The sequence below is a fragment of the Corticium candelabrum genome, chromosome 12 (genome assembly GCF_963422355.1).
Source record: "Corticium candelabrum chromosome 12, ooCorCand1.1, whole genome shotgun sequence".
NCBI lineage: Eukaryota > Metazoa > Porifera > Homoscleromorpha > Homosclerophorida > Plakinidae > Corticium > Corticium candelabrum.
Genome location: NC_085096.1, coordinates 3,242,387 through 3,262,982, shown reverse-complemented (window position 1 = coordinate 3,262,982; position 20,596 = coordinate 3,242,387). Strand labels below are relative to the sequence as shown.

Genomic DNA, 20,596 nt, shown 5'->3' with positions numbered 1-20,596 from the left:
GAAAAGACGGTATCTTCTGTTTCATTTATAATTATCCATTAAAAATAAGATTTTAACGATTACGCTTTGGTGCGTATCAGATTATACTTTATACCTGTGCTATAACAATATAAAATTAAATGGAATATGGCCGTTAGGAATTTGAGAGATAATCCGTCCGTAACGTTACTCAAGCCTCGGATACATGACTACGCATGAACAGCATTGAAGTGAAATACGATGTCTTACGCGGCGAGTCGCATGTCAGTACTAACAACACTCACGTGCCTTTCAATTTCCAAAGCGAAAGTATATGGATGGTTGTTCCAACTTAAGGTTATGTTAATTCTTTACTACAATGGTTTCTAGATACTGCACATCCAGGAGTTGGTTGAGCCCAATACGTTTAGAGTACGCTACTCGCCAAGTCTACTTTTTTGTCCTTTTTCTTGCGGCTCATAGCTGAAGTAGTTAAGGCTTTGTTTACACCGTCGCTTCCACACGTATGAGCCTTCAAGTTCCACGTACGTTATGGTAGTTGCCGCGAAGAACTACGAATTCAACATACACGCTATTTTATTTATAGACGTGCGTACTACCTCTAAAATTTATCTAAAATCCTACATAGCGACGGTTGTTTCACATGATCGTAAAACAGTTTGTAGTCGGTCGAAGCAGAGTTATCGTGTACGGCACATAAATCGCTCATGGTTACATAGTGTTATATTCCCGTATAAAATTGTAAAACCAAGAAAGCGATCGATTTTGTTTAATTAAGCAGTTCCAGACAGCTGAGTTCTATTGGTTATTGTCGAAAGATCTGGCAATGGCAAACATGAATTGCACAGTTCTACTCTCTGTCCACGTTCTCTGTGTATTTACAAAGATCGCTATAACTCCTGGGTCTTTCGTCGGTAAGCGACAATCTTGACATCATTCGAAAGCGCAAGAGACCGGATTTCTTCTAGAAGCTAAACATAGCATGTAAATAAGACACACCCAGGAGGATAAGGGTTTGTCATATCAAAGAACGTTATGGCTAGAATATTATTACAGATAAGTGGTCACGACAGCAGATACCACGTAAATTACTTCATTACTATTAATACCCTGTTTTTGCAAGTATTGCAAGTCATAGTAAAACAAGTCCGTGTCAGTAACAGTAAATTCGGAGTCACAGTAAACAAGCTATTGATGTCATAATCACTTAGTAGGTCACAGACAATTAGTTAAGTGTTTCTAAACCAACACACGTGCTTCATTACGTAGCTCCAGATTTACAGTGAACACGAGCAGAAACGAGTAAAAACTCTCTCATGAAAGTTTCGCGCATACGACTGGCTGTTCGTCCATTGCCTTTGGTTACCACGTTCGACATAGAGGAAATACTGTTCACTAATTGGACGACACAAAAAGAAGCGTGGAACATTTCTGCAGTGTGACAGACATAGTCAGCCAGTCACATAGTCTCCAGACCTAAGTCGGTTTAGCTCAATATGCTTAGAGTACGCTACTCGCCAAGTCTCGTGACTTTTAGAACGCCCCGTTCCTTATGGCTAATAACTGAAATAAATGTATAGTGTTGAATGTCTAGTAATTGTTTTACGCGGCCGTGTTACTTACATCTTGGCTCTGTCAACCGAATTTTAGCCTCGGACTCCACATCCGATTCAACTAGAGGCGATCTGTAAGTGAAGTTGCTGGACCGTCAAAGCAAGGAGTTTACCTGCTGGGCCCTTAACTTTATGAGACCTTGATTACATCTATTCTCTATAAGGCTACACCTACAAATATCAGGGAACCATAGTCTTTGCAGGCCCTTAAATGGCGACGTCACTGACTTTCGTGCAAATGCAGTCGAAAACTCACCTGTGTTCTACGATCGCCCTGTGACTTTGTGGCTGTTACTATTATTACCCTTTCCTCTTTCCTTTTCTTCTTTCTTTTCCCCTTTCTTCTTCTTTTCTTTCCTCTTCTTTCCCATCTTCTGTCTTCTTTTCCTCTCTTCTCTCCTTACCCATCTTCTGACGCCTCTCATCCTTCTCTCTTCTTCCTCTCTTCTCTCTCCTCTCTTTTCTCTTTCCCACTTTAACTCTTTCCTTTCCCTTCTACTAGCTATAATATGGCTTTGTTTCTTTCACTCTCTTCTCTCTCTCCTTCTCTCTACCACGATTGGTTTAGCTCTGATTTTGACCTTATACTTAGCCCTAACCTAACTTAGTATAGGCAAATTGTCATTCGAGCACTCGCGTTTTGATATTGCATTGAGGACATTAAAATTGATGCGACTGAATGCATGCAGAAGCAATTTGATGGCAATCGTCTTTAAACGGGCATATAGACTAGTGCAGTTTCCTTACAAAGACATGTTACAATGTAGTCACTGTAGCATAACATAGAGCATTGTGGTCTAAACGGCCACAATTCAATGGCGCAAACATTGGAAGACGAAACACATAATGGTGTCTTGTGCTGCTAACCTTCTAGAGTTGTGCGACGCTTGTGCAAAGCTCAATATTACGTGAGAGTTTCAAGTGGTTTAGCACTCGACTGTGTCAGCTCCATGTGGTTTAAGACTCCATTGTTGAAATGGCGTAGCACCCAAAATAAGTCTGCATACCTTGGACAAATGCCTGGTTAGGATTACCCTTATTTACTGAAATGCGATCTCCTTTTTCTAGCTTTCTTAGCAGACCAGCTTCAGGCATGTAGCAGTGGAGAACGCCTTGTAAATTTTGAGAGATGAACTGCTTAGAGATCCGAGACCTATTAATTTTGAATGAGAATCCGCACCAATTGTCGCTTGCATTCTTAGGATAGCACTTGATCTGAGCATAGATGTAATACAATTCCTTTTTAGGAACAATTAAAAATCCGTTATCGTATTTCATTTCGCAATCTAGAAATCCACCCAATCCTTGTGTAGTCCAGGTAAGTCGATTACCTGACAGAAAATAAATATTTTAATTAACAAACTTTTGTCGTACGAATGAACAAGCACCATTGCACCATACTAACCCTGGTAGCTACTTCCATACAAATGAGCCGCAGGATGTTCGCTTGACGCCTGCCTTAGTTTCGTCAAACGTTCGTCAATTGTCTTAACTAAATATGTTTTATGATATTCTTTAAGTTGTTCCATGACAACCTAAATTTACAAACACTATTAGCCTGGTCAAGAGAACGTCGACTACAACTCACAGTACTTCGTGGCTTTCCTTGTTGACCTTTTTTGACCTGGACTTCCTTTACCTCCCTATTAGTCAATTGATTTTTAAAAATTAACAATGAAAAAGTTTAGAAATGTTTACCTTTTCCCCACTTTTCCTTTTTGTCCTTTTATTCCTAACCCAGCTGGACCCTGCAGTAAACAAGCTCATGCGAAACGGACCAATAAACTAACTTAGAACATTGGATATATAATTTCAACTACAACACTCATTTTTTAGTCATTTGTACCTGTATTCCTTTCGTTCCTTTGTGACCTGGCGGTCCTACTGGTCCCTGGCACGTTATTTATGAAAAACTGTGTTAGCTCTTTCGAAAAGTATTATTTTCTTACTGCCAATCCAGCCTTGCCAGGTGAACCTCGTATTCCAATATTTCCTTGCACACCTGGAGAGCCTACTTCACCAGGGGCGCATTTCTTTTACCTCCACCGGCTAATCCGGATGAGGCGGTAGAGGTACTTCGGTAGAGCGGAAGTAAACTGGGTGGAAGCAAGAAAAAGAAACGCAGTGGTAGAGGTGAGCATGCGCAGTGTGTTGTTTGAGTAAATGGACGAAGTTAGTGAGATTTTGACTGCGTTTGGAGCCGTTCTTGCCGTTTCACTGGCTGAGGAATCTGATTTGCTGATATCTCTGCTGTTCAATGGCTTAGATTTTCTGGGACTCCTTCTGGGGGTCTTGGCTCACAGACGACAGCATGTGCGAATTGCAGGATTTGCAGAAGATGTCGTGCCTAGGTACCATCCTGAAGACTTTAGGCAGCACTTTCGAGTTTCAAGGAGAACTGCAAGCATTCTTGTGACTGCTCTTGGATACTGCAGAGGTGTCCCTAGAGCTTCAGATCCACAAAGAAGGGGAATATTGCCTGTTGATGTCGAAAAGCAATTGCTGGTAACATTGTGGTTTCTGGCCACGCAAGAGCCCTTTCGAAGCATTGGGGACCGATTTGGAATATGTAATGCCACTGCCTACAGAATTGTGAAGAGAGTCATAGCAGCCATCAACAGAAACTGGACTCCCAAGATCATCAGGTGGCCTAAAGATTCAGCATCTGCTAGATATGTGATTGATGGATTTCACGGTCGTCGTGGATTCCAAGGGGTACTTGGGGCCATTGATGGATCGCATATAGCGATCAAGGCTCCAAGAAGTAATCAAGATGCATACATCAATAGAAAATGCTTCCATTCGATAGTTCTACAGGCTGTTTGTGATCATAGAATGTTTTTTAGAGACTGTTTTGCAGGCTATCCGGGGAGCACACACGATGCTCGGGTTCTCAAAAACTCTGACTTATATGATCGCATTACCGAATCTGTTGACACTCTGTTTCTTTTTGGCAGCTACCTATTGGGAGACTCGGCATATCCTTTGTCATCTTGGCTAATGACTCCTTATAAAGATAATGGACATCTGTCTGAAAAACAAAGAAACTATAACTTTCTTCATTCTTCAACGAGAATGGCTATAGAAAGAGCGTTTGCTCTGTTGAAAGGCCGCTTTCGAAGACTGAAATATGTGGATATTGACAGACTGGAAGACGTGCCAGATATCATTTTGGCAGCCTGTACTTTACATAATATTTGCATCATGTCTGAGAATGATATCGAACACTTCGTGGACAGTGATGATGATAACCAAGAAGCTGATGGCATTGATGGGCTTGATGAGGATGGTGTTGAGGAAAATAATTCTATAGGTAATGCTGATGGCTCAAGAATAAATATTGGGAAACGTAAACGTGACCTAATTGCAGAACAATTATGGGAACACTGTAGAGTTTTAACATAATAAAACTGTGGATAAAGCTTCAGTCTTTGAAGACAGCTACACTAAACTCTATCTGTTGCTAATAATTCTGAACACAATCAACAGTTATGGGAACACTGTAGAGTTTTAACATAATAAAACTGTGGATAAAGCTTCAGTCTTTGAAGACAGCTACACTAAACTCTATCTGTTGCTAATAATTCTGAACACAATCAACGTCTGTTTGCAATAACTTTGAGAGTGTCCACAAGACTTTTCATTACAGTCATCCTCTCTGTTTGCATTTCTTTGAGGACCTTCAGTTTTTCCTTTTCCTGCTCATATCTCTGCTGTTCGATCTGTTCAATGAGCTGAACTATGTCCCTCTTGCTACCAGCTTTTCTGGTAGAGTTAGTGGCAGAGTTTTGTCCTTTCTCCCTTGCCTGCTTTTTGGCTGCTGGTGGATTTCCTGTGTCTTCAGCATCTGCTTTATCATCGAATAATTGTTCAGTATCATCGTGGTAGCAGGCATCATAACTGCTGTTGTTGGCAGTTTCATCAGCATAGCTGTAGCTGCTGGCTACTCTCACAGGTTCTACTTCAGGCCTATCTCCAAGAATGTCTTTAAGTTCTTCAAAGAAATCACAAGTACGTGGGTCCCGCCCTATGAATTCAACAGCACATCATGAGAAAAATGATAACAATAAAAAATTGTTGTTTCATATTAGCAGACCTGTTTTCTTGTTGTGATCTATTGTGCGGCGGAACAATGCCTTCAGCGTTTTCCACCGATTCTCACACTGCAAACCAGTTACGCAATATCCCTTCCTTGTCAGTTCTTCTGCAATCTTCTTCCACACACACCGTTTCTTCGTCTTCTTGTCTGTCAATTCTTCTTTGTGGACCACGTAGAGACTGAGAAGAAGCAAGGTTTCCGTTTTACCCCACTGATGGACACTAGTAGTAGCTGCAATGCTGGTAGCTACAGGTGTGGATGATCTGCTTCTATCAGCAGACGAACAAGACGAATCAGTATGTAGGGTTAGACTGGAACGTCTCCCCTCAGCCTCTTTAGGTCCCGGAGTCCTCTGAATTTGTTGTTCGCTGTTACAGAAGATAGCTACAGCTGCAGACGGTTCACAAAAGCGTGTCATGACGACATCCGTACGAACAGGGGGCTCCTCCCTAGCCAATCCACTTGGTGCCCACAGCAAAGGAGTGGAACGATCTCCTGTGAGCGTTCTGACAAGATTGCACTCTGTTGGAGATCCTACATTGAAAATCCGTCCTCTTCCCGCCATTCTGTCAAGCAGTGAGCATGCGCAGTGACCTACCTCTACCGAACCTCCACCAGCTCCACTGGCGAGAGGGTGGTTGAGTTGGTGGAGTTGGTGGAGCTCCACCGCCTTATTCGGTGGAGGTAAATGAAACGTGCAGAAACTCTACCGCCTCATCCGGATTAGCCGGTGGAGGTTAAAGAAACGCGCCCCAGGAGCTCCTCTAGTGCCTGCAGGAGCACGGTCGCCCTAATAAAACATACACAACTAGCAATAAGAAGGAACATACTAGATAAAATTCTTTGACAAATGCAGAAATACTAAGAAACTTTGAGTAGACATACTGTCACAGCAGAATACTAATACGACTTCGGTAATGGTTGTTTCATTTGCCTTAAAAGTGGGAAACTTGCATTTTTGCTTCAAAGCTTATAACTCCTTTTCATTGAATGTTAGATTAGAAAGTTTGCCAGCTTTTACTGGCATTTCTTAAAGTCTAACACAGTTCAGAGAAAACACTTGTACGTTTTACTAGGAATATTTCAAACAGTGCATGAAGACACCATATGTTAATTAAACGGCTTAGGTCAAAAGCTATTAAGACATATCGCTTTATATACACTAAAACACTAAAATTGATCAACTATGGCTTGCAGGTTATTTGTGAGTAACAATGCTGTGTGTGTGTGTGTGTGTGTGTGTGTGTGTGTGTGTGTGTGTGTGTGTGTGTGTTTGTGTACGTGCGTGCGTGCGTGCGTGCGTGTCTTGTCCATAATTAGTGATATTGCTACAAAGTTACATAAGTAATTTTTACCTTTATTCCTTTGGTTCCGTTGTGGCCTGGAGGACCAGATGTTCCCACTTGTCCCTAGGATGTCATTCATGACAATCATTACCTAGTACTTTCAAAATGTTATTATTTACTTACTGCAAAACCATCTTTTTCAGGTAGACTTTCTTTTTCAACATTTTCCTGCAAATATCCAAGGCATGCTACACCAGGAGGACCACGGTCACCCTACACAAAATATTTGTAACCAGGATTAGAAAAAATCATCCTGATTCCTTAGTTTGCTGCTATAAATATGCTTTGAAAGCCCAACTAGAAATATTTAAGCAGAGTAAAAAATACAGAAATAATTGACAACGTCGATTAAACATACCGTCTTTATGTAAGGCAGCCTACTGGCTATTGAAGTTAATGAGGATGTGGTAGACACCATAGTCTATTTAGACAATTGATAATTAATTGCTGTTTTATTTGCCGGAAAGTTACCGTGGGTACCATTTTTGTCTTGTTGCTACTGAATTCTATATAGTAAGGAATTTTCTTGCTTTTGCTAGCGGCAATTTTTCAAATGTTGAAAAAATCCTTGCTTGTTTATACGCACTACTACGCGTGAAACAAACAGGAACCTCTTAGGTCTCAAAATGCTTTAATAGATAGAATAGTTAAAAGTTCTACAACTCATGGCCCAGCATGTAGTGTACACTGCATGTAACAGGCATTTAGATAAATGTATTTACTCATCAGCTAATACCTCTATATTGCAGATACAATATATATGTATACACACGCGCGCACACATTTGCAACGTTGAACATTGTGGCGTAACAAGATATTCATGAGCGGTGGGCTGTATCGTCGATGTCATCATGGTAAGCAAAAACTACCTCGCTTGCCAGACCAAAAAACGATTTGAAAAAGTCAATGGTACAAAAAAGGAAATTCATACACTGAGCGAGGGCGCTTCGACCCCCACTCCGCTTCCTAAGCCGGTGGAACATTAGAATAAACGGTAGCAGTTGCTCACCTTTTCTTGCTAGAGCATGCAAGTCTTCCTTAATTTCATCAATGTTAAATTGACTCTGAATTTTACCTAAGTATTACTTGACGAGTATAGTAAGTTGAAACAAAGTTTTAAAAACACAAACGGTCAAACCGGAAACAGTTGTTTAATCTACTATTACTATTCATAAAAGTAAATTTTTATAGCAGTACTTTGTGTGTGTTTGTGCATGTGTGCGTGTGTGTGCATGCGTGTGTGTGTATGTGTGTGTGTGTGTGTGTGTGTGTGTGTGTGTGTGTGTGTGTGTGTGTGTGTGTGTGTGTGTGTGCGTGCGTGTGTGTGTGTGTGTGTGTGTGTGTGTGTGCGTGCGTGCGTGTGTGTGTGTGTGTGTGTGTGTGTGTGTGTGTGTGTGTGTGTGTGTGTGTGTGTGTGTGTGTGTGTGTGTGTGTGTGTGTGTGTTTACAATCAGAAATCATCTCATTGTCTTTATATCCATAATTATTGACACTGCTATACGTAAAGCAACATTAATTCATTTACCTGTTCTCCTTTGCTTCCGTTGTTACCTGGCGGGCCAGGGCCCTACCGGTCCCTAGAATGTTATTTATGACATTCATTGCTTAGGAATTTTAACAGTTATTAGTTTCTTACTAAAATTCCTTGCTTGCCGAGTATACCTTGTTTTTCAACTTTTCCAGGCCAACCTCGGGGACCAGGTAGACCAGGAGCTCCTTGAGGTCCTGGAGCACCTTTTGGAGTTGTAGGACCGCGATCACGCTAGTCAAAAACAACGAAAAATCCTTGCTTGTTTATACGCACTACTACGCGTGAAACAAACCTCTTAAGTCTCAAAATGTTTTAATACATGATAGTTAAAAGTTCTACCACTCATGGCCCAGCATGTAGTGTACACTACATGTAATGGGCATTTAGATAAATGTATTTACTCATCAGCTGATACCTCTATATTGCAGATACAATATATATGTCTACACGCGCGCGCACACATTTTGCAACGTTGAACATTGTGGCGTAACAAGATGTTCATGAGCAGTGGACTGTATCGTGGATGTCATCATGAGTAAGCAAAAACTACCTCGCTTGCCAGACCGAAAAAGGATTTGCAAAAGTCACTGGCACAGAAAATTTAAATTCATACACTGAGCGAGGGCTTCATACCTACACCCCGCTTCCTACGCCAGTGGAACATTAGAATAAACGGTAGCAGTTGCTCACTTTTTCTTACTAGTGCATGCAAGTTTTCCTCAATTTCATCAATGCTAAATTGACTCTGAATTTTACATGAGTATTAGTTGACTAGTATAGTAACTTGAAACCAAGTTTTAAAACACAAACGGTCAAACTGGAACAGTTGTTTAATTTACAATTACTAGTCATAAAAGGAAATTTTTATAGCAGTACTTCGTGTGTGTTTGTGCATGTGTGCGTGTGTGTTTGTGCATTTGTGCGTGTGTGTGTGTGCATGCGCGTGTCTGTGCGTGTGTGTGCGTGCGCGCGCGTGTGTGTGCGTGTTTGGGTGGGTTTGTGTTTGTATTTGAGTCCGTTTGTCTTTATGCGTGTTTGTGTGTTTGTCCTTGCCGTTGTGCGTTTGTTTGTGTGTGTGTGTGTGTGTGTGTGTGTGTGTGTGTGTGTGTGTGTGTGTGTGTGTGTGTGTGTGTGTTTGTTTTCAATCAGAAGTCATCTCATTGTCTTTATATCCAAAATTATTAACATTGCTATACATAAAGCAACATAAAATTCATTTACCTGTTCTCCTTTGCTTCCGCTGTTACCTGGCGGGCTAGGGGGCTCTACTGGTCCTTAGAATGTTATTTATGACATACATTGCTAAGGAATTTTAACAGTTATTAGTTTCTTACTGCAATTCCGGGCTTGCCGAGTATACCTTGTTTTCCAACTTTTCCAGGCCAACCTCGGGGGGCCAGCTACACCAGGAGCTCCTTGAGGTCCTGGAGCACCTTTTGGACTTGTAGGACCGCGATCACCCTAAGCAAACAACGTAACCAGTAGAACCCATTCGTTACTTGGTTTTCTGCCTGATGGAAATGTTTGACAGCCTACCCAGGCATAAAATACTCAACAACTCGAAACGTTGAGCGAACATACTGCCATGGCCGACGACTAATAAGAATCCCTTTATGAATACGCCGTAAAGCCTGATTAATTTAAACAATTAAAGAATATTGGAGAACGTTACAGTGCTAAACCGTCGGGCGGTGTATGTAATCGCATATCTCGTCACGTGATAATGGTATGTATACTGAGGGTTTAGCCTAACCCACTCGTCTCAGCTATGCATTCGTTTAGTTAAACAGGGGTACTTATAGGTCGGTTGCTTCGTCAGACAACAGACGAGCTGTCATAGCTGTCAATTGCTTTGTCCGACAATAGCGCACGTTCCCCTTTGCAAGTTCTTGTGGAGCGCCAAATTTCCGTTGAAGACAACACTGTAAATAGTAATTTTTGCAACAGCACAAGACCTGCTCGGCCACGCACACCAAAAATTCAATCTGTCAGACTGCAAAAGCACTATGCACAAACACCGTCGAACAAGCAAAATGTTACAAGTCAGGTACAGCTACACGTACAACATGGCGCATGAATCCAGTACCTACGCTCTCTAGAACCTGGTTGTAGTTGGGAAAACATGCAATTGCAAATGTAAACTATATAGTCGTAATTTCTATGTATTAAATTCTTATGTTAGGACGGACTCCTGATTGCCGAATTCTCACTAGCCGCTACCAAGCAAAGAGAGGCGAAGGTTTATGATAAAATCAAATTCGTCTTTTGTCGGTAATGACACCACTTCTCGTCTAATTGTCGGAATAGCTTTATTCGCATCTGCGCTAATCGAGTATAAACACGGTCGTACGGTGATACGTACGGTCGCTCGTATGCCCGGATATTCCAGGGCATCGAATAATGATGGCCGTTTGATTTGCCATTAGTTAAAAGCCGGTAACTTAAGCGTACCTTTGAAGAGCACGTAAGCGGGTACAATAGTTTCCCTTACCTCGGTTCCTTTCATACCATTTTCTCCACGTGGACCTGACGGACCTAGTGGACCCACTTTTGTAACACCAGGAATTCCCGTAGGGCCAGTGGCACCCTTTGAACCTGCATAACCACGGGCACCCTAGACAAAAATGTGTAACCACAATTAGAAACATACCGGTTTCTTGATTTAATTTCACATAGAAATTCTTTGACAGCCTACCTAGAAACGTAAAAACACAGAAAAACAGAAATATTTGAGAACGTCGAGTGTAGATACTGTTATGCATGGCAGATACTAATAGTAATAAGGATGTGGTTGACAGTAATCTATTTAATTAATCTATTTTTAATCACGGTTTTCTTTGCCATAGAGTGAGCTCCATTTTTCCACTTTGATATTGAATTATGTACTATAAGAAATTTCCCTTACTTTTGCTATTATCATTTTATTAATTTTGGAAAACTCCCTGATTGTTTTATGCACTAATACGGTAAATACAAACAGAAACTTCAAAGGTCTATATTGAATATATCTAAAAAGTTCTATCACTCATGGCACAGCTTTTTAGTGCACATAGCGTATGAAAATTTTTAATAGTAGCACTGTGTATGTGCGCGCGCGCGTGTGTGTGGTAAATTTGAGATCATTTTATTGTCTTTAAGTACATAATTATTGACATTGCCATAACATAATATAAAGTCATTTACCTGTTCTCCTTTGTTTCCTTTGTTACCAGGCGGGCCAGGGGGCCTTACTGGTCCCTAGCATGTCATACATTGATTGCTTAGGACTTTTAAATGTTATTAGTTTCTTACTAAAATTCCGGGATTGCCGAGTAGACCTTGTTTTCCAACTTTCCCCGGCCAACCTCGAGGACCTGCTACACCAGGAGCACCTTGAGGTCCTGTAGCACTTTTTGGACACGTAGGACCGCGATTACACCAGGCAAAAAAGACGTAACCATAAGAACATGTCCGTGTCCTGGTTTTCTGCCAGATGGAAATGCCTGAGAGCCAACCCAGGCACAAATATTTAACTAATGGAAATTATTTAGCGATCATACTGCCATTGCGGACGACTAATACGAATTCACTAATAAATACGTCGTAGTTAATGATTAGAGAAGAACATTACAGAGCTAAACCTTTGGCTGGTGTATGTAATCGCATATCTGGTCACATGATGATGTTTTGTATACTGAAGGTTTAGCCCAACCCTATCGTCTCAGCTATGAATTCGTTTAGCTAAACAAACGTGCCATCCAGAGTTGCGTACTGACAGGTCAGTCGCTTCGTCCGACAAACAGACGCGATGTCATGGACAGCGCACGTTAACTTTGCACATGCCCGTGGAGCGCCAAATTTGTTGAAGACGACGCTGTAAATAGTGATTTTGCAACAACACCGTTACACCGCGGCCGCTCAGCCACGCACACCAAAAATTAAGGCTGTCATACTGCAGAAAGACTATGTAGAAACACCGTCGAACAAGCAAATGTTACAAGTCAGGTACAGCTAAACGTACTGCATGGTTCCTGAATCCAGCATCTTCGCTCTCTAGAACCTGGTCGTTGTTGGGAAAACATGCAATTACCAAACCAAGAGAGGTGGAGAATTATGATGACATCACGTTCGTTTATTGTTCGGTAATGACACCATTTCTCGTCTATTGGTCGGAATAACTTCGTTTCCACCTTCGTTAGTATAAATGTGGTCGTATGGTCGTACGGTGGCACGGTCGTGCGTACTGTGGCACAGCATTCCGGATATCCGCGGGCACCGGGTAACAATGGCCGTTTGATTTGCCTTTAGTTACAATTAAAAAGTGCATACCGGAAATTTACGTTTGCAGAGCATGTAAGAAGGTGCAATATTTTTCTGTTACCTTTTCCTTTTATTCCATTGTCTCCACGTGGACCTGGCGGACCTAGTGGACCCACTTTTGTGACACCAGGAATTCCGTTAGGGCCAGTGGCACCTTTTGGTCCTGTATAACCACGGGCACCCTAGACAAAATTTGGAATCAGAATTAGAAACATACTTGTTTCTTGGATTGCTTTCACATGTAAATGCTTTGACAGCCTACTTAGAATGCTAAAACACAGTAAAAAAATACTCAAGAACGTCGAGTAAACATACTGTTATTCATGGCAGACACTTCTACTAATAGAGATGACGTATACACTAATCTATTTAATTAATTAAACCAAAACTAGCATATTGAATATCTAAAAAGTTCTATTACTCATGGCACAGCTTATTAGTGCACACTGCATGTAATAGGCATTCACATGTAAATGTATTAACTCATCAGCTTATACCTATTACATATACAATATATACGCGCGAGCGCACGCATTCTGCAACGTTGAACATTAGAATAAACGGTAGCAATTGCTTTCAGTTTTTCAACAGTTTCAAGTATTGCTCAATCACATTAACGTCAAAATTGGCACTTGTGCTTCCATGACTATTAGTGGACGACTATAATAACTTAAAGTAAAGTTTCGAAAATACAAAGGGTTCACAGGAGACAATTTTTCAAGCTACAATTACTAGTCATAAATTTAAAAATTAATACCAGAACTCTGTGTGTGTGTGTGTGTGTGTGTGTGTGTTTGTGTGCTCAGTGAGAAATTATCTTATTCTCTTTATGTACATAATTATTGACTTTGCCATATCGTAACCTAAATTTATTACCTGTTGTCCTTTGTTTCCGTTGTTACCTGGCTGGCCAGGAGGCTCTACTGGTCCTTAGCATGTCATTTATGACATACATTGCTTAGTACATTTAACTGATACTAGTTTCTTACTGCAATTCCGGGCTTGCCGAGTAGATCTTGTTTTCCAACTTTAACCGGCTACCCTCTGGGGCCAGCTACACCAGGAGATCCTGGAGGTCCTGTAGCACCTTTTGGACATGTAGGACCGCGATCACCCTAGGCAAAAATACGTAACCATAACAATACATTCGTTTCTTGGTTGTCTGATATATGAAAATGCTTGACAGCCTACGCAGCACAAAATATTCAACTACTTGAAAACGTTGAGCAAACATACTGCCATAGCGGATGAATAATACAAATTCACTAATAAGTATACGTCGTAGACAGATTGATTTAAACAATTAATAAAAAGAGAAGCACATTACAGTGCTAAACCGTCGGCCGGTGTATGTAATCACATATCTCGTCACGTGATAATGTTTTGTATACTGTGGATTTAGCCCAACCCTAGCACCTCAGCTATGCATTTGTTTAGCTAAACAAACGTGCAGTCGACACTTGCGTATTGAGAGGTCAGTCGCTTCGTCCGACAAACGGACGTGCTGTCACAAACACCCCACGTTACCCTTTGCACATTCCCGTGGAGTGCCAAATTTCTGTTGAAAACGACACTGTAAATCGTGAATTTTGCAACAACACCGCTACTGCTCAGCCACGCACTCTAAAAATTCAGCTGTCATACTGCAAAAAGACTATGCAGAAACACCGTCTAACAAGCAAAACGTTACAAGTCAGGTACAGTTACAAGTACCGCATGGCCCTGAATCCAGCACCTTCGCTCTCCAATGCCTGTTTGTTGTTGGGAAAACATACAGCTACCAAACAAAGAGAGGTAGAGCCTTATGATTACATCTCGTTCGACTACTTAACTTTCCGAATTGGTGTCTGAATACTTCTTGAAAGCTTCCTTGAATTACATGTACGCCATCGAGTAATTTCAGAGCCTTTTTCAAAGCTTGTCTTGATCTCCCTGTATAGTACTGTCTAATATTGACGCGGACGCTCAATCATGTCAGCAGAGCATTGTCGAAGATTTTGTTTTAATGTTTGTGAGCCTCATTCCCCATCCCACTCTATGGACAAAAACGCGACGAAGACGAGATGAGGTAATTGCTCGCTGGCAACACTGGTGACTCTCCAAGTGGGGGCTTAATTTGGTAGTTCTGAACTGAACTTTATACGCATTAATTTGCTCAAAGTAGAGACTGCGCCGCGCCTGTCAACATCAACGCCTCCAATGGCATCTGCAAGGAGAGTGACGGTCAAACCTTAGGCATCCATACGAACAGATGCTCGATGTTGAAGTTACCTGGAGCTACAGCGTCCATTCTATGGGTATAGTTCTCGGCCGAAATGCTTTCGATGATGTAGGTGTGCCTCACTCCCATAATAACCGTGTCGATGTTTCGATGATAGCCCCAGACGGCACTCAAGGGTAGGAACATGGTACCCGTTTTGGTACCGGTCGTGACAAAATTTTTGTTCGCGGAGTCCCCTGTTGTAACCGAGACTTCTGCGCTACTTGTTCAAATCTATAGTTATGAACTTTGCTCCAGTTACATTGGCATCCCTTCCAACGAAGTCGGTGAATTCTACCATAGTCTTCCGAGAATTGGACCAAATTCATGATCATGCTAGCATGGGGTAGCTACAGATTGACGTCCTAGACTAGGTAAACTGAAAAGAGTAATGTCAAGTATAAACCACACAAGGTAAAAAAGAAGTCATTTCCGTATGGGTCGGCAGTCGACATTTTAAAAAGCTAGATATGACAAAAGGTTATCACTAAATCGAATTATTAGAGGATTCTAGATCAATCACAACTTTCGTTACTGACAAAGGACTCTTTCGGTACAAACTATTAAAGTGGAAGTCCAACAAAAATGAACTTAACTTGTATGAGTAGATTTTACGAAGACAAATATATCGGTATAAATCACTCCGTTATCTTGGTTTTTGTATACGAGAACGAGCGATGTTTCTGTGATGTGCAACGCCCACGCGCCTGCTCCCCGCTTCCGGGTCGATTGAGCTCCGCCCAATGAGAACGAATCAATGCGTTTACAGATGACTGCTACGGATATATCGAGAATGCCAAATGTGAATGCAAAGATATTATGAAGATCTGCCTTCTTGCCGTCGGTAGTTCCTCTCTAAAGTAAAATGGTGTCGGTAGAGCTGTTTTCCCGCCAGACTTTGAAGCAGAATTCCTCAATACCACGGCTTACCTAAAGACCGCGCTTGTGCTTGAGTATTTTGTTATTCTTGTTCTTTTAATATCCGAAGAGAAACGTTCAGCGCGCCGTCTGGCGTGGGCAATAGAGAATGATCCTATTTTTACATCCGGATTGCAATCTTCTACCAATCATCGGCAAAAGAAAGTGAGCAGACCGGATGATAAAATAGAATCATCCTCTGTGGCACACGCCAGGAGGCGTGCTGAACGTTTCTCTTCAGATATTAAAAGAAAAAGAATAAAAATTACTCAAGCACAAGCGCGTTCTCTAGGTAAGCCGTGGTATTGAGGAATTCTGCTTCAAAGTCTGGCGGGAAAAAACCTCTATCGACACCATTTTACTTTAGAGAGGAACCACTGATGGCAAGAAGGCAGATCTTCATAATAATTTGCATTTACATTCGGTATTCCCGATATATCCGTAGCAGTCATCCGTAAACGCATTGATTCCTTGTGGGCGGAGCTTAATTAATCGCCCAGGAAGCGCGGAGCAGGAGCGTGGACATTACACATTACAGAAACATTGCTCGTTCTCATGTACAAAAACGGAGATAACGGAGTAACTTATACCGATCGATTTGTCTTGGTAAGATCTACTCATACAAGTTAAGTTCATTTTTTGTTGGACTTCCCCTTTAATGTTTGGTATAAGATCTGCACCGAAAGCCTGCCACAATATTATACAAAAGATCTTGCACGGATGCGATAACACAGTCAACATCTCAGATGATCTGATTTTTAACGGAAAACTTGAGAGAAACACGATGAACGGCTGGAGCGAGTTTTACGGCCATTTGAAGTCAAAGGATTGAAACTGTGAATCTAGGCAAGTGTGGTTTGCATTGAGGGAGGTACACTTTATGAGACACATAATTTTACAGAAAGGTATATATAACCCGCTCAGAACAAGATCACAGCTATCACAACTGCCACAGCTCCAGAAAATGTGTCAGAGGAGCAATCATTCTTAGTTCTTGTAAATTTTGTGCCAAATTTTTGCCGCACTTAGATACTACAGCCCAACCGCTGCGGTGGAATTTGGAATCCAACACAGCTTTCCTATGGGGAGAACAGCAAGTGACGCCATTCCGGCAAATGAAAGTCATGATAGCCAAGGCAGCAGCATTGGCACTATTTGATAAGGATTAGGAGACCACTGTGGTAGCAGATGCGAGCCCAGTTGGGTTAGGGGCGGTGGTGTTAGAGGATCACGAGGTAACAATACGGCCCGTTAGCTTTGCCAGCAGAAGCCTTTCTGAGGATGAACTAAGGTATTAAAAGATGGGAAAAGAATCTCCAGCACTTGTTTGAGCATGCGAATGATTTTCCTTGTATTTCCCAGGCACATTTTGTTTTCTTCTAACAGACAACCAACTGTTTGAAGTATTTACGGCAAGAGCAGCAAACCATCTGCACGGATCGAACGATGGGTCTTACGATTACAATTCAATAATTTTTATATCGTATCAGTCCGGGAAGAGCAACATAGCGAACCCTTTATCGTGAATAACAGCGCAAAGTTCTAGCGGTAAGGCTGACGAATATGTCAAGTTTGTGGCAATAGCGGCAACGCCTGGATCACTTACAACCAGAGAAATTGAAGAGGAATCAAGTCGTGACGAGAAGCTCAGGAGAGTTCGGAACGTCTTCCGTAGTGACCAATTTAGAGATATGCCAGAAGAGTACAAACATCTCTTTGGCGAACTTGCCATTATAGAATACAAAGACCGGAGCTCTCCAACTAAGCCAAACCACGCACGAAATGGTTCTTCTGCTGTCTCTTCACACTCTGACACGCCAGTGCCTCCCCTGAACATGCAAACAGCCAAATTTTAAGCAACGAATAACTTCGAAACAGTCAGCAAAACAGGCTAACCATTTAACGACGCAGTAAACTTCGTCTTCAGCAACAGCAACAACGTGAGCGCGGAATCGACTTTTTTGAAGGGCGTTCCTTCAATTCGAGCTGCCAAGAGCATCACTGGGCTGCCAAACACAACGCTGACATCACCACGTTGAATCTTTTCGTCTTCAGACAAGCTAGCATCTATCATTGCAGCTATTACACCGTGTTCTGTCAAGAATGCTACCTGGTCTCTCATGAAAGAAAGCAATGGTGATGCAACAACCACAGTTGGCTTGGATGGACAGCAGACTGAATTACGAATGACTCGTAGAGTGTTGCACATCATGTGCAATATCATGGACTTACCATAGCCAGTTGGAAAACACGCGAGAGCGTCGTCTCCTGGAATCAGCTGACATATGCAGAGATGCTGCAATGGCTTCAGAGCCTCTATCCCAAATTGAGGACAGCAAATTAGGTGGTTCTACCTGAGCCATTCTCAGGCAGAGGGTGCGTGGACGTGAAGTCATGGCTTAAACGCTTTGAGTACGGCGATGAAGCAAATCGATGAGATGGAGAAAAACGATTGGAAAGACTCTCAACGATTTTGAAGGTCTACCTCTTGCCAAATATAAACTCCTTAAAGAGAATGAGAAGGACACTTATGCACCCGCCAAGAATGGATTGATTGGCAGATTTCGTCATGAGGAAGCGCGCATCGATGCTAAACGGCAATTCAGAAGTCGAATTCTGAGAATGGGCGAAGATCTGGAAGCTTTTGTCTATGATCTAAAACTTCTACATTTTCGCGCATGGCCACAACAGGGTGAAGAAGCTGAGAACGAATAACTGACGGACTAGTGTATCGAAGGCCTCTCGTCTCAGCTGCGACAAAAAGTTATTTAGAATGATCTAGGGACGTACCCTCAAGCCAAGAAGCTGGTACGGAGGCTTATACGGGCAGATTTCGAAAGACAAACGCGTGCATCAGATATTGCAACAGTTTCATCTATTAAAGAAACGTCAGTAGTGTCAGAACTACAAGAACAACTTAGCTGATCTGACCAATGTCGTTAGTGACCTAGCTACTAGTCCTTAGTTCCGCAGTCTCAAGGGGCCAAGGTCAAAAATAGAAAAACCAATAAAGCGTTGGCACTGCGGAAAATTGGAGCACGTACAGAAGCACTGCAAAAAGATGGCTAAAGAAGCTGGAGAGTGGCGACCACAAAAATTTAAGGGAGTTGTAAGTGTATGGTCCGTGACCCTTTCGGCCATTTCGATTTTCAATTTTTAAATTTTAATTTTCAAATTTTAATTTTAATTTTAAGTTTTATATTTCTAATTTTTGTCAAATTTTTAAATAATTTTCCTAAAAATTTAATTTGGTGAGTAAAGTTTTATTTTTTATTTGTTATATTTATATTTTTGTTTTTAATTTTTTATTTTTGGTTTTTTATTTTCTATTTTCAAGATTCTATTTTTGATTATATTTGGCTGAGTTGAATGTCAAAGAATTGAACGCGGAAAGAACGAATAATTAATGCAGCAAGAACATTTGTTCTTGTATATATATATATACCTGATGTCATATATATACCACTAAATAACCCAATACTTTATTTCGTCGGAGTATATTTTACTTGTAATCTATATATACCAATGACTGCCTAGGTTCAGTTACATTATTAACTGCTTTAGATGGAGATCATTTCTACATGCGCTTTCCTTAGCACAATGTCAAGATTGCATGCTGTTACCTTTTCAGGGTCAGCCTGGACACCAAGAAAAAGAAAGAGAAAGATGAGCAAAGGCAGGAACGGTAAACCTTTTTGTAATACTAGTAGTCACACCGCAAGATCTGCAAATTTTTATGCTCCTAGGGTGATAGGGGGCTTTCAGGCCACAAGGGTGAGCAAGGACGACAAGGAATACCTGGAACTATCGTGAGTTGCTCGTTTGAGCATATATTTGTACAGCAATTTTTATACAAATTCAGGTCAACGAAGAACATCTTGAAACATATCTTGGCATGTAGCTTGAAGCATATTTGTAAAATGATGGACGCACGTTTTGCGAATCTAACTCAATCGCTAAATAATCGTTCTGCTGTTCATTTGTATGGAAGTAACTTCAATGGTTAGTAATTTAGTGGCATTTATGTAGATCACATGATAAAGGTTTGCTATTAAATACATAATTTATTTCTTAGGTGATCGAATTACCTAGACGACAGAAGGATATGGTGGATTTGTAGACAACGGAATGAAATACAACGATGAATATCTATTTAGTCGTTCCTCAAAGAGGTTTGTATTACATCTATGCTTACGTCAAGTGCGACCTTAGACCTCCAAAAGATGGTGCGGATTCTCCTTCAGAATATATAATTCTGAGATTTCTCAGTAGTTTATCACACAAGATTCTATTGCACAGGACGCCCTCTGCTATAACACACGTGAATCTGGTTTGTTGAGAAAGGTAAACAGAGGCGATCGCATTTTAGTCAATCAACGTGATTCAGCTTAAATATTTGCTCAAGATAGTCAAACTTATTTTGGATGTTATGCCATATCAATGTTCGACTCTTAATTCACTCATTATGAGCAAGTGCAACGGACCTTTACAATTTCAGCAGCATAAAAAAAGCTTGTTGAGTCTGGCCAAGTGTTTGCGTCACTCAATGCT

General features: G+C 41.3%; 4 protein-coding genes across 4 annotated transcripts; 2 read left to right on the top strand and 2 right to left on the bottom strand.

Annotated features, from left to right (window-relative positions):
- Positions 1–3,755: 3,755 nt before the first annotated feature.
- Positions 3,756–4,420, top strand: LOC134187581 (putative nuclease HARBI1). The gene is made up of 2 exons (XM_062655735.1): positions 3,756–4,356; positions 4,410–4,420. Exons 1-2 carry the CDS (start codon positions 3,756–3,758, stop codon positions 4,418–4,420), a joined length of 612 nt encoding a protein of 203 aa, XP_062511719.1.
- LOC134187933 (putative nuclease HARBI1) lies at positions 4,044–4,997 on the top strand. Its single transcript, XM_062656107.1, has 2 exons — positions 4,044–4,481; positions 4,550–4,997. Exons 1-2 carry the CDS (start codon positions 4,474–4,476, stop codon positions 4,995–4,997), a joined length of 456 nt encoding a protein of 151 aa, XP_062512091.1. The 5' UTR covers positions 4,044–4,473.
- Positions 4,998–5,183: 186 nt separating this feature from the next.
- On the bottom strand, positions 5,184–6,439 carry LOC134187932 (uncharacterized). Its single transcript, XM_062656106.1, has 2 exons — positions 5,689–6,439; positions 5,184–5,619 (listed from the first exon to the last, which is right to left on the bottom strand). Exons 1-2 carry the CDS (start codon positions 6,254–6,256, stop codon positions 5,189–5,191), a joined length of 999 nt encoding a protein of 332 aa, XP_062512090.1. The 5' UTR covers positions 6,257–6,439; the 3' UTR covers positions 5,184–5,188.
- Positions 6,398–15,274, bottom strand: LOC134187580 (collagen alpha-1(I) chain-like). Its single transcript, XM_062655734.1, has 10 exons — positions 15,098–15,274; positions 13,909–13,982; positions 13,085–13,137; positions 12,929–13,030; positions 11,219–11,263; positions 11,060–11,163; positions 8,674–8,799; positions 7,161–7,250; positions 7,047–7,100; positions 6,398–6,481 (listed from the first exon to the last, which is right to left on the bottom strand). Exons 1-10 carry the CDS (start codon positions 15,272–15,274, stop codon positions 6,398–6,400), a joined length of 909 nt encoding a protein of 302 aa, XP_062511718.1.
- Between the last annotated feature and the right edge of the window lie 5,322 nt (positions 15,275–20,596).

Bases quoted from the DNA above. Each gene is read 5' to 3' on its own strand.
- LOC134187580 (XM_062655734.1), bottom strand. From the start codon at position 15,274: ATGTTCCTACCCTTGAGTGCCGTCTGGGGCTATCATCGAAACATCGAC. The intron at 13,138-13,908 runs GTAGCCGGTTAA...ACTGTGTTTTAG, and splicing joins GGTGTAGCTGGCCCCAGAGG to CATTCTAAGTAGGCTGTCAA. The intron at 7,101-7,160 runs GTAAGTAAATAA...ATGACATCCTAG, and splicing joins CTGAAAAAGATGGTTTTGCA to GGACAAGTGGGAACATCTGG.
- LOC134187581 (XM_062655735.1), top strand. From the start codon at position 3,756: ATGGACGAAGTTAGTGAGATTTTGACTGCGTTTGGAGCCGTTCTTGCC.
- LOC134187932 (XM_062656106.1), bottom strand. From the start codon at position 6,256: ATGGCGGGAAGAGGACGGATTTTCAATGTAGGATCTCCAACAGAGTGC. The intron at 5,620-5,688 runs GTCTGCTAATAT...TTGAATTCATAG, and splicing joins AGATCACAACAAGAAAACAG to GGCGGGACCCACGTACTTGT.